At 38.6% G+C, this 13,718-nt stretch overlaps 3 protein-coding genes across 3 annotated transcripts; 1 reads left to right on the plus strand and 2 right to left on the minus strand.

The window, feature by feature from the left end:
* Nucleotides 1-756: 756 nt before the first annotated feature.
* Nucleotides 757-1,559, plus strand: LOC149205069 (histone H3.2). Its single transcript, XM_089393412.1, has one exon. It carries the CDS (start codon nt 810-812, stop codon nt 1,218-1,220), a length of 411 nt encoding a protein of 136 aa, XP_089249538.1. The 5' UTR covers nt 757-809; the 3' UTR covers nt 1,221-1,559.
* Nucleotides 1,560-6,253: 4,694 nt separating this feature from the next.
* On the minus strand, nt 6,254-6,646 carry LOC149205070 (uncharacterized). The gene has a single exon (XM_089397287.1). It carries the CDS (start codon nt 6,644-6,646, stop codon nt 6,254-6,256), a length of 393 nt encoding a protein of 130 aa, XP_089253413.1.
* Nucleotides 6,647-6,835: 189 nt separating this feature from the next.
* LOC149205071 (uncharacterized) lies at nt 6,836-7,714 on the minus strand. Its single transcript, XM_089397288.1, has one exon. It carries the CDS (start codon nt 7,712-7,714, stop codon nt 6,836-6,838), a length of 879 nt encoding a protein of 292 aa, XP_089253414.1.
* Between the last annotated feature and the right edge of the window lie 6,004 nt (nt 7,715-13,718).

Genomic DNA, 13,718 nt, shown 5'->3' on the forward strand with positions numbered 1-13,718 from the left:
AGTATTAATTTTTTATTTTTTTTTTAATTTAATTTTACAATTTCAATTTTAATTTTATTTGTATTGTTGTGTAACTTGAATAAGTCAAAATGTTTACATAACAAGACAAACATTACAACATCTCTTCCATAGTGGACCGGAGAGCGTTGAGAGTGTGATGAAAACCAGTGTAGATAAATTTTAACTCCAGATCTACCAAGCATCGAGAGGGATCAAATCTATTTTCACTTTAAAAGAAGTTTACATGTCAAGAGATTTGATCCCCTCAACACTTGGTAAATCCAAAGTTAAAATAAATCTAGACTGGTTTAATTCCGCTTTAAATAAACTATATTACACTTCAATACCATAATTTTTATTTATTTATTTATTTTTATTTAACTTAAAATCTTTATATTACATTATGTTACAATATCTCTAACCCACCCAACTAGAAAACTCTTGCCACAATAATTCAAAAGAAATTAATATGGTGAGCTATATATTTAGTCTTGGCCATGGATAATAACACTCAATTTGTCCCTTAGATTCGGCAATCATTACTTGACGATAGAATTGTCAATGGTTATAAGGTTTGGCTACGACATCGCGAACCCTCCAATTAGGGAAGGCGACGATCCGCGTCGTGGGGAGGAGAGAGCCGTCGATGATGGGAGAAGAACGGACGGTATTGATGAGATGTGTACGAAACATCGAAATTTGAAAAAGGTAAGGAGTGGTGTTGTGGGTTGGATAAAAGGATGACCCGTGGTTGAGTAAAGGCATTCAGTTTCGTTGTTGTTGTTGAAGTGGTCGAGATATTTGCAGAGATGGCCCGAACAAAGCAGACTGCCCGTAAATCAACTGGTGGCAAAGCACCTCGAAAGCAGCTCGCGACGAAGGCAGCGAGGAAGTCTGCACCAGCGACGGGAGGAGTGAAGAAGCCTCACAGATTCAGGCCCGGCACTGTTGCTCTTCGGGAAATCCGAAAGTACCAGAAGAGCACCGAGCTGCTGATCAGAAAGCTACCCTTCCAGAGGCTTGTTAGAGAGATTGCCCAGGATTTCAAGACGGACCTCAGATTCCAGTCCTCAGCAGTGGCGGCATTGCAAGAAGCGGCTGAAGCATATCTGGTGGGTCTGTTTGAGGACACCAATTTGTGTGCCATCCATGCGAAGAGGGTCACCATTATGCCCAAAGATATCCAGCTCGCTCGCCGTATTCGTGGAGAGAGGGCATAATAATGTATAATATACATTTGCCTGTTAACCTAAATCTCAATGGTGTGTTTTCACACCACCATTTTCTGTTTTTTGAAATTTGTTCCCCTTTTCCATTGCTTCTCTGGTTCTTGGTAATTCTATCTACAGTCTTTGAAAAACCCAAAATCAAGTTGGCAAAAATATCTAATATCTCTGAAAAACCTTGAAATTTGTTCCCCTTTTCCATTGCTTCTCTGGTTCTTGGTAATTCTATCTACAATCTTTGAAAAACCCAAAATCAAGTTGGCAAAAATATCTACTATCTCTGAAAAACCAAAACCAGGTTGTCAAAAACTTTGTTTTCTTCAGAAGCCACATCTGAAAGTATCAGAGCCAGGTTTCGATCCTGGGACCTGTGGGTTATGGGCCCACCACGCTTCCGCTGCGCCACTCTGATCTGATTTCTGAGACTTACCTTTGGCCTATATATAGCATTGATGTGTGAGTCTAACTTAGAGCTAATAAATAACACTTATTCTTCTGAGACTTACCTTTGGCCTATATATAGCATTGATGTGCGAGTCTTAACTTAGAGCTAATAAATAACACTTATTCTTCTGAGACTTACCTTTGGCCTATATATAGCATTGATGTGTGAGCCTTAACTTAGAGCTAATAAATAACACTTATTCTTCCAGGGTGGAGCTAGGGTTCATAGAGTTAACAAATAACAACATTAAATAGCCAAATTGATTTTCATCGTTGCCTGTTTGGTTGCGTTTAGAGTAACAAACAGGGGTAGCGGCTACAAAGCAGTTCATCTTCTGCTTTTGTGGGATGGACAAATTACTTGGGTGATCTGTGATTGAATGATTTGAATTTGTAAATATCGAAAAAATTACATCCAGACTCTCTTCAAGAAGCCGAACTAGCAGAATTGAAAATGCTATTGGCATATTTATTTGGTTGACAAAAACACATATTTTCATGCTATATGCATTGTCATACTCTACTTCACCTTACCTGGATGCATGATATAAAGCCTTTGGCCTTGATTAGGATAATGCTTACAGTGACTGTATTTAAAGCTTTGATCCTTTATTAAGATCGTGTTTACAGTTGACTATGGTTAAGGATGAACTTTATTAGATCAAACATCACATTGCAGCAAATACAACTTAAGTTTTTTAGAACGATTTAACTGTGATTGGGCATGATGTTAATGCTATAGGTAAGCAAACTTATCACTGTTTGCCGCATGAAAGTTTGGTGCTGGCTAATTTTTGGAATTCCCTTCAATTAGTGCTTTATTTAACTTTACAAAAATGTTATTTCTTTTGGTTATGGGTAAGTTATTTAGAATGTAAAATCCAGTGTTTATGATCGAAAAAACTTATCATTTTCACGTTAAGATGTCACAAAGAATAAATTAAAAGAACAAATTGTTAATTATTTAACATATGTTACTTTATTATAATATTAAGTTATTTTTTATTATATATAATTAGATTAAAATGCCTAAATTTAATATTCATACACTATTTGTAGGTTGCATTATAATATATAACACATACATGCATTAAAATTGATATATATACAGTTATTGATAGGCTGTACTTTTTTTGAGAGACGCCATAATCACAGATAAAATCCTGATTTTCAAATGATGCATAATGCTTATCAAATATTTAAAAAACTGCAGGTAGATTCAAATATTATTAAATCGTGATAGAATACTTGCAGATTTGAATGTCAAGCTGATGGATTGAGTATTTTCATCCCTGTTATTTTAGACATGCTAAAATCTTGATCCCCTACCTAAAGTCACCCATCCCATATCGAACATGTTTTAAAGTCCTTGAGCAGTTGTGAGTTTTTTTCAAACAAAGACTCGATTTTGACATATCGAATATGTTTTAAAGTCCTTAAGCGGTTGAGACTTTTTTTCAAACAAAGACTCGATTTTGACAGGGTTTAATTTGCTCCTTATTCTGACGTCCAAAGATCACAGCTAAAAATTCTCTTGTTTAGTGTTGGCATTTCTTTCTTCTATCTTTGTCAATTATCTAAAGCAATAACTCTTAGTACTAGATTTTAGCCTGTAATTACTGTTGTTCAAAAACAAAATCACTTGGGAAGGTTGTATGGATGCTTATTTGTGAACACAATTTCTCGTGTGAAGTAAAGGCTGTTAACTATGATTAATTTTAAAATATTTCTTCTTAACATTGATGTTTTCAAAACTATTCTTGGTGTATACTTTGTTCAAGAAGAATGAACCAGGATTCAAAATCGATTTACATAGGTGTTGTTTATTGATGCGGAAATTTTGCCCCAAAATGTTTTTTCTATTGGAAATGCAACAATTTTGGGATTACAAAATCTTAAATTTTTAATGTTTCAATCATGATTTTAACAACATTGTCTATTGATGTAACAATTTGGCTCTATTTGTTTTTTTAATCATAAATTTAATAATTTTTGGATTGCATAATTTTAAATTTTTATTGTTTCAATCATGATTTTAAAATTGAAAATGGATTCAACATCATAAAAAACATTCGGTGCACCTCAAATTCCACAACTTAACAACCTTGATATGTTTTTTTTTTTTTTAATTCCAACTAGATTTAACCAAAAATATGTTTGAAAAACCAACATTATCGAGACTAAATTGTCAATTGTTTAGACTACGTGATTTACATGTTAGATTGATGTAGAGAAACCATACTATGTTTAAGGCTTTAACACACTTTGCAACTTTGCTAACTATGCCAAAGAAGTTGAATTTGTTTAACTTGGACATATTATTAGTAGTGATTACAAAAAAGACCCTTTTTGCTTCCACAATATTATAAAAATATTTAATGTGGTTGACCAATCAAACTTGGCTTTTATTTGACAAACCTAACAATAGAGAGGGTCGATTTAGGTCTTGAGATTGGCAATAGTACGAATTTGAGGCAAGGTTTGAGTTCGACAAAATGTAATTGCAAATTAGTTTACATGTGAGAATGTCAACTAAGAATAGTAACATTGAATTTGCATTTGGACTTGACCAAAAATAGCAAGCAAGACTACTAGCTTTAGTAATTCAACCCACGTTTTGATTTGACATTTATGGCAAGACAAATTAGGTCTTTGAAATGTCAAACTAGCAAGAGTTAGTGTTTTAGGGCTAGGCCATTTGGATTGTCATAGAGATGGATACCATCAAAGTAACCACCATCTGTCACAATAGGAGAATGATTCATCCATCAACTAAAAACTTCAACTTTGATTTGAGATTTGAAATTATGTATTTTGTTTTATAATTCTTAATATGAATTTGTGAATTCTTAGCTAGTTCAATCTTTATAATTTTATTGCAATGATGTATTTTTTATTATATATATATTCCCCGATTTGTTGTCCCCTGGAAAATTTGGGAGTGCACCCTAGCCAATTTGCTATTTGCTGGAAAATTTGGGAGTGCACCCTAACCATACAGGAAACTCATCCCTCATCCCCGCAGTGAATGCAACATAGATATAAACTCACCATGTTGATGGTCTTTGTCTCAACTTTTTTCAAATAGACCTTAATATACATATGTGTGTCTACTAACCAGGCATTTGTTTTATTCTCATAGATTGAGGTTATATGTTGGGTAATTTACGGGGTTGGGTTAGTTTGTTGTCTTTGGCAAAAGTTGCCTAATCAATTCACTGTTTTTGGGCTAAATTTGCCTTTGGGCCTAGAATGGTAAATTTACCTATCAAATATTTTTAAACAGATTGAGACAGATGTAAGAGGAACATGCTTGAAGATTGTTTCTTTTTTAGAGGAGGTAGGACCTAGAAAGAAGACCTTGGCTAAGAGATCTATAGTGGTGGCAATACTAACAATTGTGTTGAGCTTATAACTCTTTGGGGAGTCCTCATTTGCACCAAATGGCTTGGTATTGATGAGATAGATGTGTATGGTGATTCAAAAGGGATCATTGACTAGGTTTTGGGGCTTTCACATTTCGATTTTCCTTCTTTCAAATTGTATGCAACATATTAGAACATTGGAGAAGACTATTCAAAGGTTTATTTTCACCCACATACCACATATACAAGGAGCAGAGCCAGGTGGCAAATTATTTGTCAAAGCAAGGATGCTCTAGATTGTCGGGGGAGATCTTATTCTATGCTTTTGACAATGGAATTCTACAAAATTCAAGGAGTATCAAAATATTATAGACAGAAAGAGATAGATCCCACTGATTTTTGATGGCCAATTGTCTTGTTTTTTCTGCTGATATATAGATCTCTTTTTGTATTTTTTGTAAGAAAAAGTTGATAAACAAGTTGCAATAGAAAGGATGTAATGATGAAAATAACAATGTGTATTAGAAAGATAGGTTTGAGAGAAAGAAAGACAATTAAGTAAACTTTATGTTTAACATATACTTTATGAGACTTGTATTTGTAATTGGGGATACCAGTGGGATGATCATAAAAAATATGAAATATATGTAATTGCTTTTTATCAATAAAAATATTTTTTTTTTCTTTAAAAAGTTAAGAGTAAAAATTTACAAATTTCAGGGTAAAAGTTATGAAATGTAATTGATTTTTAACTAATAAAAGTATATTGTTTTTTCCTTTTAAAAAGTTAAGAGTAAGAATTTAAAAATTTTAAGGGTAAAAGTTTGTTTTTTATCAGTAAGAAAAAGGCAGGATAATATATTATCAGATAAGCTATATGACAATTACATACAGTCGACATTCAACAGAATGTATATGATCTTCCAATCACAAGATTATGAGGATGAGGTGTGATCTAAATCTCCACCAAAAGCCCAGGAAAGATGATCAATTCTGCTGAGAGACATTATATTCAAAATTTCTGAAACCCTTGTAAGAAACCATATTATCAAAGCATAACAGTGTTGTCTATATGCCACATTCCCTCAATGGGCAGCAGAAAAACTAGATAATAGACATGTACACAAAATTTACAAAAATGAGTGAGAACAGGAAAGCAAGTGATTTAACTTGGAAATGGGAAGTCGCCCATATAAAAAATGTATTGGTGCCAAGTGATCACCAGGTACCATTTACCAATCGACCCCAGTAAGCCTTTTTTGGATCCGCTTTTTTGTTCAGATCCCTTCCAATATGCTGAATTGTGGAGCAGTCGTGGAGTTGCCATAGAATTTCAATCCTTTCCAGCCATCCTTGTAGCATGGGGTTATTGATGGAGGCCTTCCCCATGACCTGATCAATAATAATCTTCGAATCTCCATAAATATGCAAAATGGGGTTTCCAAGGAATTTGTTGAACCATAGGAGTCCCCAGAGAGCTAATGCTTCTGCTTTGGTATTGGTACCGCAACCACCATTCCAGTAGACCTTGTATGACAAATCAGCAGTCATAGCTATCCAAAAGCCACATGCACAGGAGTTCCTTTGAGCTGCCCCATCAAAAAACCCCATCGGGTACATGAATTGTGTATTTATATGCTTTTGTGGACTGATATTAGTGCATGGGGATTGAGTAGAATATATTGAAAGATTAGTGGTGATTCTTTCAACAACCAAAAAGAAATCTTCCAGAGAGTTCTGGAAGATGTACCTGTTTCTCCAATTCCAGATGGCCCAGAAGAGGAAAAGGGGAATGGCTCTCTAGGCAGATTTTTGTGCACTCCACCATTTTAATGAGTCCCTGATGCAGTTATGGTGAATGTACGGGAAGCCAATGAGGGAAGCTATCTTTTTCCATACCTGAATAGTATATTGGCAATGCAGAAAGATGTGGTCGTTATCCTCAGCATCATTTTTGGAAATAGTGCATATCCTAGGACCATGCCAATTCCTTTTCTGCAAATTGTCCCATACAAGATTTCTATTATGATAGACAAGCCATGTGAAGAGTATAACTTTAATTGGATCTTTAGTTTCCCAAAAGGCATATAAAATTTGGTGCTCCCCCTGTCTGGCGACCATGTTAGAAAGAGTAGAGTATGTGTCAGCAACTATGATGTTATCAGTTGCCATCTTTCCCGACCATATGATTTTGTCCTGTGATCCTATGTGGCAAATGCTGAGATGCTTCATTGCAGATATTGTCTGATTCCACTCCCGTTCCATTTGACCAAAAAACCCCAATTCCTGGGCTTTTTTCCATATAGGGAGCGGTCCTTGCCAACCATTTATGACTTGACCCCAGAAGAATATGCCGCGTCCATTAAGATGGTGGATAATCCTCTCAGAGATGGTGAATTCCATTCCAGCACCCAAGATTGGGTCAATGCCGATGAGAATACGGTTGCCCGATTGAAACTTCCATGCAAGATGGTGGATAAATATTTTTTCAATTTTCAGGAAGCTTAGCCAGATAGCCGATCCCTGTTTGATGCCAATGGTGCCATTCCTATACCAAAAACTGAAATCTTTATCCTTAAGATACTTGTGTTGAATGATCTTGCTCCATGTGCCAGCTCCAAATAAGCCCCTCCAAAGGGATTTTATCAGCAGTGATCCGCCAAAATGACGAAGGTCCATGATTCCCCATCCCCCCATACCCTTAGGGAAAGTGATGTTGGATAATTTGGTCAAGTGGTATTTTTTCCCATTGCGACTTCCCCCCAAATGAAGTTTTCCATTAGGCGGTTAAGATTGTTTATGATGGATGCAGGGATATGGAATAGATGAGCCCAATAGACCCCCATTTGTGACAAAACAGCTTGGGTGAGAATAACCTGCCCCCCTAAAGACAGGCATCTAAACTCCCACCCAGAGATCTTTTTGAAGAAACGATCACCAAGCCATTGCCAATCAACAATTCTGTAGCAAGAGGGTTTGATACGATAACCAAGATATTTCAAACCATTTTGAATTGGCATTGCCTCAATACCAAATAAACCTTTGATATATGAAACAATCTCCAAGTCAGATTGTCCATGATATAGAACAGATTTATTAACATTCATGTGTAAACCAGATGCATTAGAAAATCTACTGAAAATGTGAAAGAGACATAACCAAGAAAAACGACAGAGCATACCCATGATGAGAATGTCATCAACAAAGAGGTTATGTGAAATGTTGATGTTATTTCCCATCTTCAGTGGCTGAAATTGGTCCTCCAGGACCACTTTTTTAATATGCAAGCTTAGACAATCCATAACAAGGATGAATAAAAGAGGGGATAGTGAACATCCCTGTCGGAGACCCCTGCCAGCCTGGAAGAACTTTGATGGATACCCATTAATGATGACAACATAGTTGACATTATCCACACAAGCCATAATCCAATTAACACATCTGGGTTGCAATCCAATCTTGATAAGGACAAGTCGGAGAAAACCCCAATCCAGGCAATCATATGCCTTTTGAAGATCAATCTGTAGAATAGCAGCATCAAGATGCCTGGTGTGAATCGAGTGCATTCCTTCCTGTGCATTTTCCACAACATCATGGATGAGTCTATCCAGGAGAAATCCATGTTGTTCAGGGGTGATGTAGTGAGAGAGTGTTCTGCGCATGCGGCCAACAATAGTCTTTGATATGATTTTGTAGATGACGTTGCACAAAGAAATAGGCCTGTAGTCAGAGAAGCCCTTTGTAGTGTTGTTTTTAGGAATGAGGGCGATATATGTGGAAGTGATATGGTGATGGATGAAGCCCAAGGTCCTGGATTCCTCAATCATGTCCAAAAGATCTCCTTTGAGGGTATCAAAAAAATGTGTGAAAATTTCAATCGTCCACCCATCAGGACCAGGGCTTTTGTCTCCCTTAAATGACTTGATAATGCCCAAAAGTTATTCTTCAGAGACTTTCATAAAGAAATCTTCATTTTTCTCAGCATCATACATAATCGGGTAAGGATCAGTGCCCCATACAATGTCTTCAACAGAAATATTATCATTGTTGCCATATGCCATTTGGAAGAATTGAACAGCAGCATCGTTGATCCCTTCTTGAGACTGGTGAATGTGTCCATCAACGTCCATAATCTCCCATATGGTGTTTATATTGCGACGATGGTTAGCATATTGGTGAAAAAATTTGGTGTTGCGATCACCTTCCTTCAACCATATCGCCTTGCTCTTTAACCTCCATGTGGATTCCTCAGTGGAAAGGAGTTGCTTCTTCCTGAGTTCTAGTGAATGAATACGGGACCGAATGTCAGCAGAAAGACAATGAATAGACATAGTGGGCACAATGGAATCCAGTTTATTTTGTATATCAATGAGCTCCTTTCTATTATTCTTGATCTTTTTGTTTCTGCCAGTGTTTGATGTTCCCCCGGAGGGAGTCAAGTTTATCAAGAATGTTGACATGGGGAGTTGCCCGTTAAACAAAGTAGATCCCAAGTATCCAACACAAGTTTGTTAAAATCAGGGTCTTGCAATACAGATTTGTTGAATTTGAAGGGGATACCCGTGTGAAAATCCATTTTCCTCCATTGTAGAGTGATAGGTCTATGATCCGATATATCATTGTTGATGATGTTTGCCCAAACATCCCCTAGACGTCCAAGCAACTGTTCATGGATCATAAAGTGATTCAGTCTCTTTGTAACATATGCCGTGCCATTTATACACTGGCAATTCATATACTGACTAAAATTGTCCCTAGTGGGGCAAATATCCACAAAGTTGTGCATGAGAATAGCATCTTGTATCTTCCTAGCTAGTGGGTCTACTTTCCTAAAGCATCCCCAAACTTCATCCAGACTGATAGTGCAATTTAGATCCCCCGCGATGATGAGTGACTCCAGGTCCATCATGCCAAAAGATAAGAAACGGTCCCAGAAGTTGCCTCTATCTCTGTATGGTGCATATATGTTGAGGATGTGCACACAGCCAGGCAGGCCACGAATGTTGCCTTCTAGCAATATACCGGCAAAACACTTATAAGCCTTTATATTGATCCAGTTAGGGTCCCATAATGCCACCAATCCACCCGAGAGACCCGTAGTAGTAGTAGCAGATATATACCAGTTCGGAAACATTTTCCGAAAGTATTGGACAGTGCGAGGAACATTATGCATAGTTTCTTGAATGAGGATAATGAAGGGATGTAAAGACATTAAAAGATGTTTGAGGGCCAAGTATTTAGGGGCAGCCCCCAGACCCCAGATATTTAGGGAAATAATGCACGTCATGGGAGATCTTTCTCGGGTAGTTGTGCTCTAAGGGCCCGTGAGGGGGAGATGTCAGCAATGGGAATGTCAACCAGAAAACGATCCATTGGGGAGGAAAATGGGTTTGTCTTGGGGTGTCCCCAAAAATGACGACTACCTTAGTTATGTTTCCTTCGCACAATAATGTTGCCCGCTGAGGTAGGGCTGATGTGGGGAGATGATTGACCCCCTGGCTTATGGATAGTGAGGGTATGAAGGTCTAAAGTCTTCCTTTGTAATAGGAAGTCCAGGTCACTCCCGACAAAATTTGTAGGCAAATTTGGGGGTGTAATGCTGAGGCAAGGACCTTTGTGCTTAGACTGACGACATGGTGGTACTGAGGGAGCTACATATGTGACATGCGAGGTGGAGGATATGTCATGATATGGATGTGGAGCGGAGAAAGGGGTAGGAATGTCCTAACTGGGGGTAGGTTCGGGTGGCGGATGACATATGAAAGGGGGAGGACTGTCAGATAGTGGGAAGACTGATTTTGGAGAGGCGTTAAGGGAAGATGGAATTGTGATGGGTGATGAAACGATGGAACCAAAAGCATGTGGATGATTGGAATTCATGTCCAGTGGCATACCTGGATGCTGCGAATGTTGATTATGTGACGCAACCCAATGACCATTGTGGCTCGGTTTACCAATGTAAAATTTATGGTATTTGTGTAATGTAATTTCTAGACTAAAAATTATCGTGTCTATGTGATGTTGATAGAGTAAAAAAATTATGTTTTCCATGTGATATGGATATGTGATGTATTTATTTTTATCTGGTTATTGTTTTATTTTTAAACAACTCTGTCAAAGCTGAAGTTGAGAATGTATGACTTGACAGAATATGTGTGCAGAAGGTTGAGTGAACGGTCTCGTAGACGTTAGAATCGTGCAATAGTTGAAGGTATTATAGACTGGAGAACTGTACAATAGTTGAACCCTAGGAAGATTGCGATTAGGTGGCATCGTTGAATTTATCAGCTCAGAAGGAGAAAAAGCCCAGCACGCGACCAATATGGAGAAGACGGTGGAAAGCTGATCAATGATGACAATTGGGCAATGAGGATAAGGTTGCAGTCGAGTTAGATTGTCGAAGAAATTCGACACAGAGGCTCTAGGAGGATTTATTGTCCATAATTGATTTAATTTACAGCTGTTTTGAGCCAAGAAGTGAATAAGAAAAAAAATTATTGGGTGGATATAAACTCATGCTATGCTGTTCCCTTGTTGATAACGGTATGTGTCTAATGGTTCATGTTTCAAGATTTCTGGAATGGTCACTAACAGATCCTTGTGGACTGGTTAGATGCATACAGCCAAAAACATCTTGTATGTTACTCATGCGTTTTAGAGTATTGGCATTGATAAAGTTTTGAGATGATGCCAAAGAGATTCCTTGAAATGAAGCGCGGGATCAACAACAGACCTGTTGAGCAGAATGAAAGGTTTATATGAGGAAAGAAAAAGTAATAACCGTAATCTGCATCCTTTAGATCAGCCTAGAGTCAGGATAGAACTTGAGAGAAGCGACCGCTGGAGAGCTTGCAGCATCAATATGCAGCTTAGCGTTACAGAATTCAAATGCAGCTTAGCGTTACAGAGTTCAAATGGCTACCTTTGGTTACGGTGATGGTGAAATGAAGATGTTCGGGCATATGGTGAAATTGCTAGAGCAGAGAGTTGTTTGCAGCTAGTGGTTTGTCTGTGGGTGAAACTAACGATAAAATTGTGGCGTCTGATGAAGTTAGTGAGGAGGAGGCTGTGAATTAGAGGAGCGCTATGAATGGAAAATAGAAGAGGATCGAGCTGTATGGTGTTTGAGTCGTAGGCATGAACTGTGCTGATGAGATGAGAGATAAAGTGGATTTGGCTAGTGCAAGTAATGTTGGAAGGCCTACTCAATGTATGGATCAGCACAGGCTACAAATATTGTGAGAGAGAGGCCAAGTCTTTGCATGAGCGAGAAAATGAAGTCAATGGTTTTAGATTTGGTGAAGGAGTTAATGGTTTTTAGGTTTGGTGAAGGAGTAAACATGTGATGGAGAGTCACCTGTGAATATCTTAAAGGTTTTTAATTTATGTTGTAAATTTCAGTCTTAGGCAAGTTATATTTTCCAAAGTTGTTGTAAGATATATTTAGGTATATATTTAGCATGGTAGCATATGATGTTTTGAGTTGTAAAATGAACCATTTGAATATGTATGAGGATGGTAAGTGTACTCTTATGCTGCAACTTGTGAGATCCGCTTTTTGTGTGATCAGAGCCTGCGAGCGCGCCCGCACTTTGCGCGTTCTGAGCCTGCGAGGGACTCCGTGGAGGGTTCTTCTTGGAACCTGCGAGGGAGTCCGCGGAGAGATCTGTATTGTACCTGCGAAGGACCGCCGAGGGATCTGCTACCGGCCGCGACCGCCCTGGCTAGGTCAGTTGGCTTGTCATGGAGGAGCCTACTCCCTCTCCTCCTTCTTCTTCCGCAGCAGAGGCCTTCAAATCCTTGCTGGCCTCCTTGCCTAAGAAGAAATGCATGGAAGCAGCAAAGTTTGTGAAAAAGCTTGAAGATATACCTGAGATCGCCCTTCCGCCAGAAGGACCAATCCAAGTAGCACTTTCTTTAGCAGATCGAGCTCTGGTTGGTCAGTTTACAGGACTTTGGCCTTCCCCGAAGTGGACAGAGAACTGGGTAGCCAGGAATTGGGCACCTCTGATACAAAATAAGGTAACCTCTTACTTCCTCGGGAGAGGATATTTTTTGTTTGAATTCTCTGCAAAAGAAGACAAAGATCTCATTTTCAGGAATGGCCCTTACTTCATGGGCCCCCAAGGGCTGTATTTAAATAAATGGACGCCAGACTTTGATCCGGCGGTGGATGTGCCTACAACGGTCCCGGTGTGGGTGAGACTCCCCAATCTCCCAGTTCATTGCTGGAACTGGGATTCTTTGAAGCACATCGGAAATACCCTTGGAAAATTTATAGACAAGGCCAACAGTAAGGACCAGTACGATTGTGCCAGAATCTGTGTGGAGGTAGATCTGGAGGTCGGACTACCGGAAGCCATCAAAATAGTTGTTGGTCCCTGGACTCATATACAGAAACTGGATTATGAGCAGCTGCCATTCAAATGCCGGAAGTGCCACGTCTACGGGCATTTTGCCAGAGACTGCCCGTCTAAAGGGGTGGAAGACAAAGGGAAGGAAGATGGATGGAATCAGGCAAAGCGATCCAAAGTCTCTCACAGGAAGAACGCAAACGGAAGTGCCAAAACCCCTCAAGAGGGTCCTGCTCAGAAACCAGCCAGGGAAAGCCAAGGGAATAAATTCGAAATCCTCGGATCTGAAATCATGAACACACAGGAGACAGAAGTTCCAAAGGAGGCCT

Source organism: Pinus tabuliformis, chromosome 1_2 (assembly GCF_031772625.1).
Source record: "Pinus tabuliformis cultivar Carrire ecotype Pingquan chromosome 1_2, CPIR1, whole genome shotgun sequence".
NCBI lineage: Eukaryota > Viridiplantae > Streptophyta > Pinopsida > Pinales > Pinaceae > Pinus > Pinus tabuliformis.

Excerpts from the sequence above, each read along its gene's own strand:
- LOC149205069 (XM_089393412.1), top strand. The coding sequence starts at position 810 with ATGGCCCGAACAAAGCAGACTGCCCGTAAATCAACTGGTGGCAAAGCA.
- LOC149205070 (XM_089397287.1), bottom strand. The coding sequence starts at position 6,646 with ATGGGGTTTTTTGATGGGGCAGCTCAAAGGAACTCCTGTGCATGTGGC.
- LOC149205071 (XM_089397288.1), bottom strand. The coding sequence starts at position 7,714 with ATGGACCTTCGTCATTTTGGCGGATCACTGCTGATAAAATCCCTTTGG.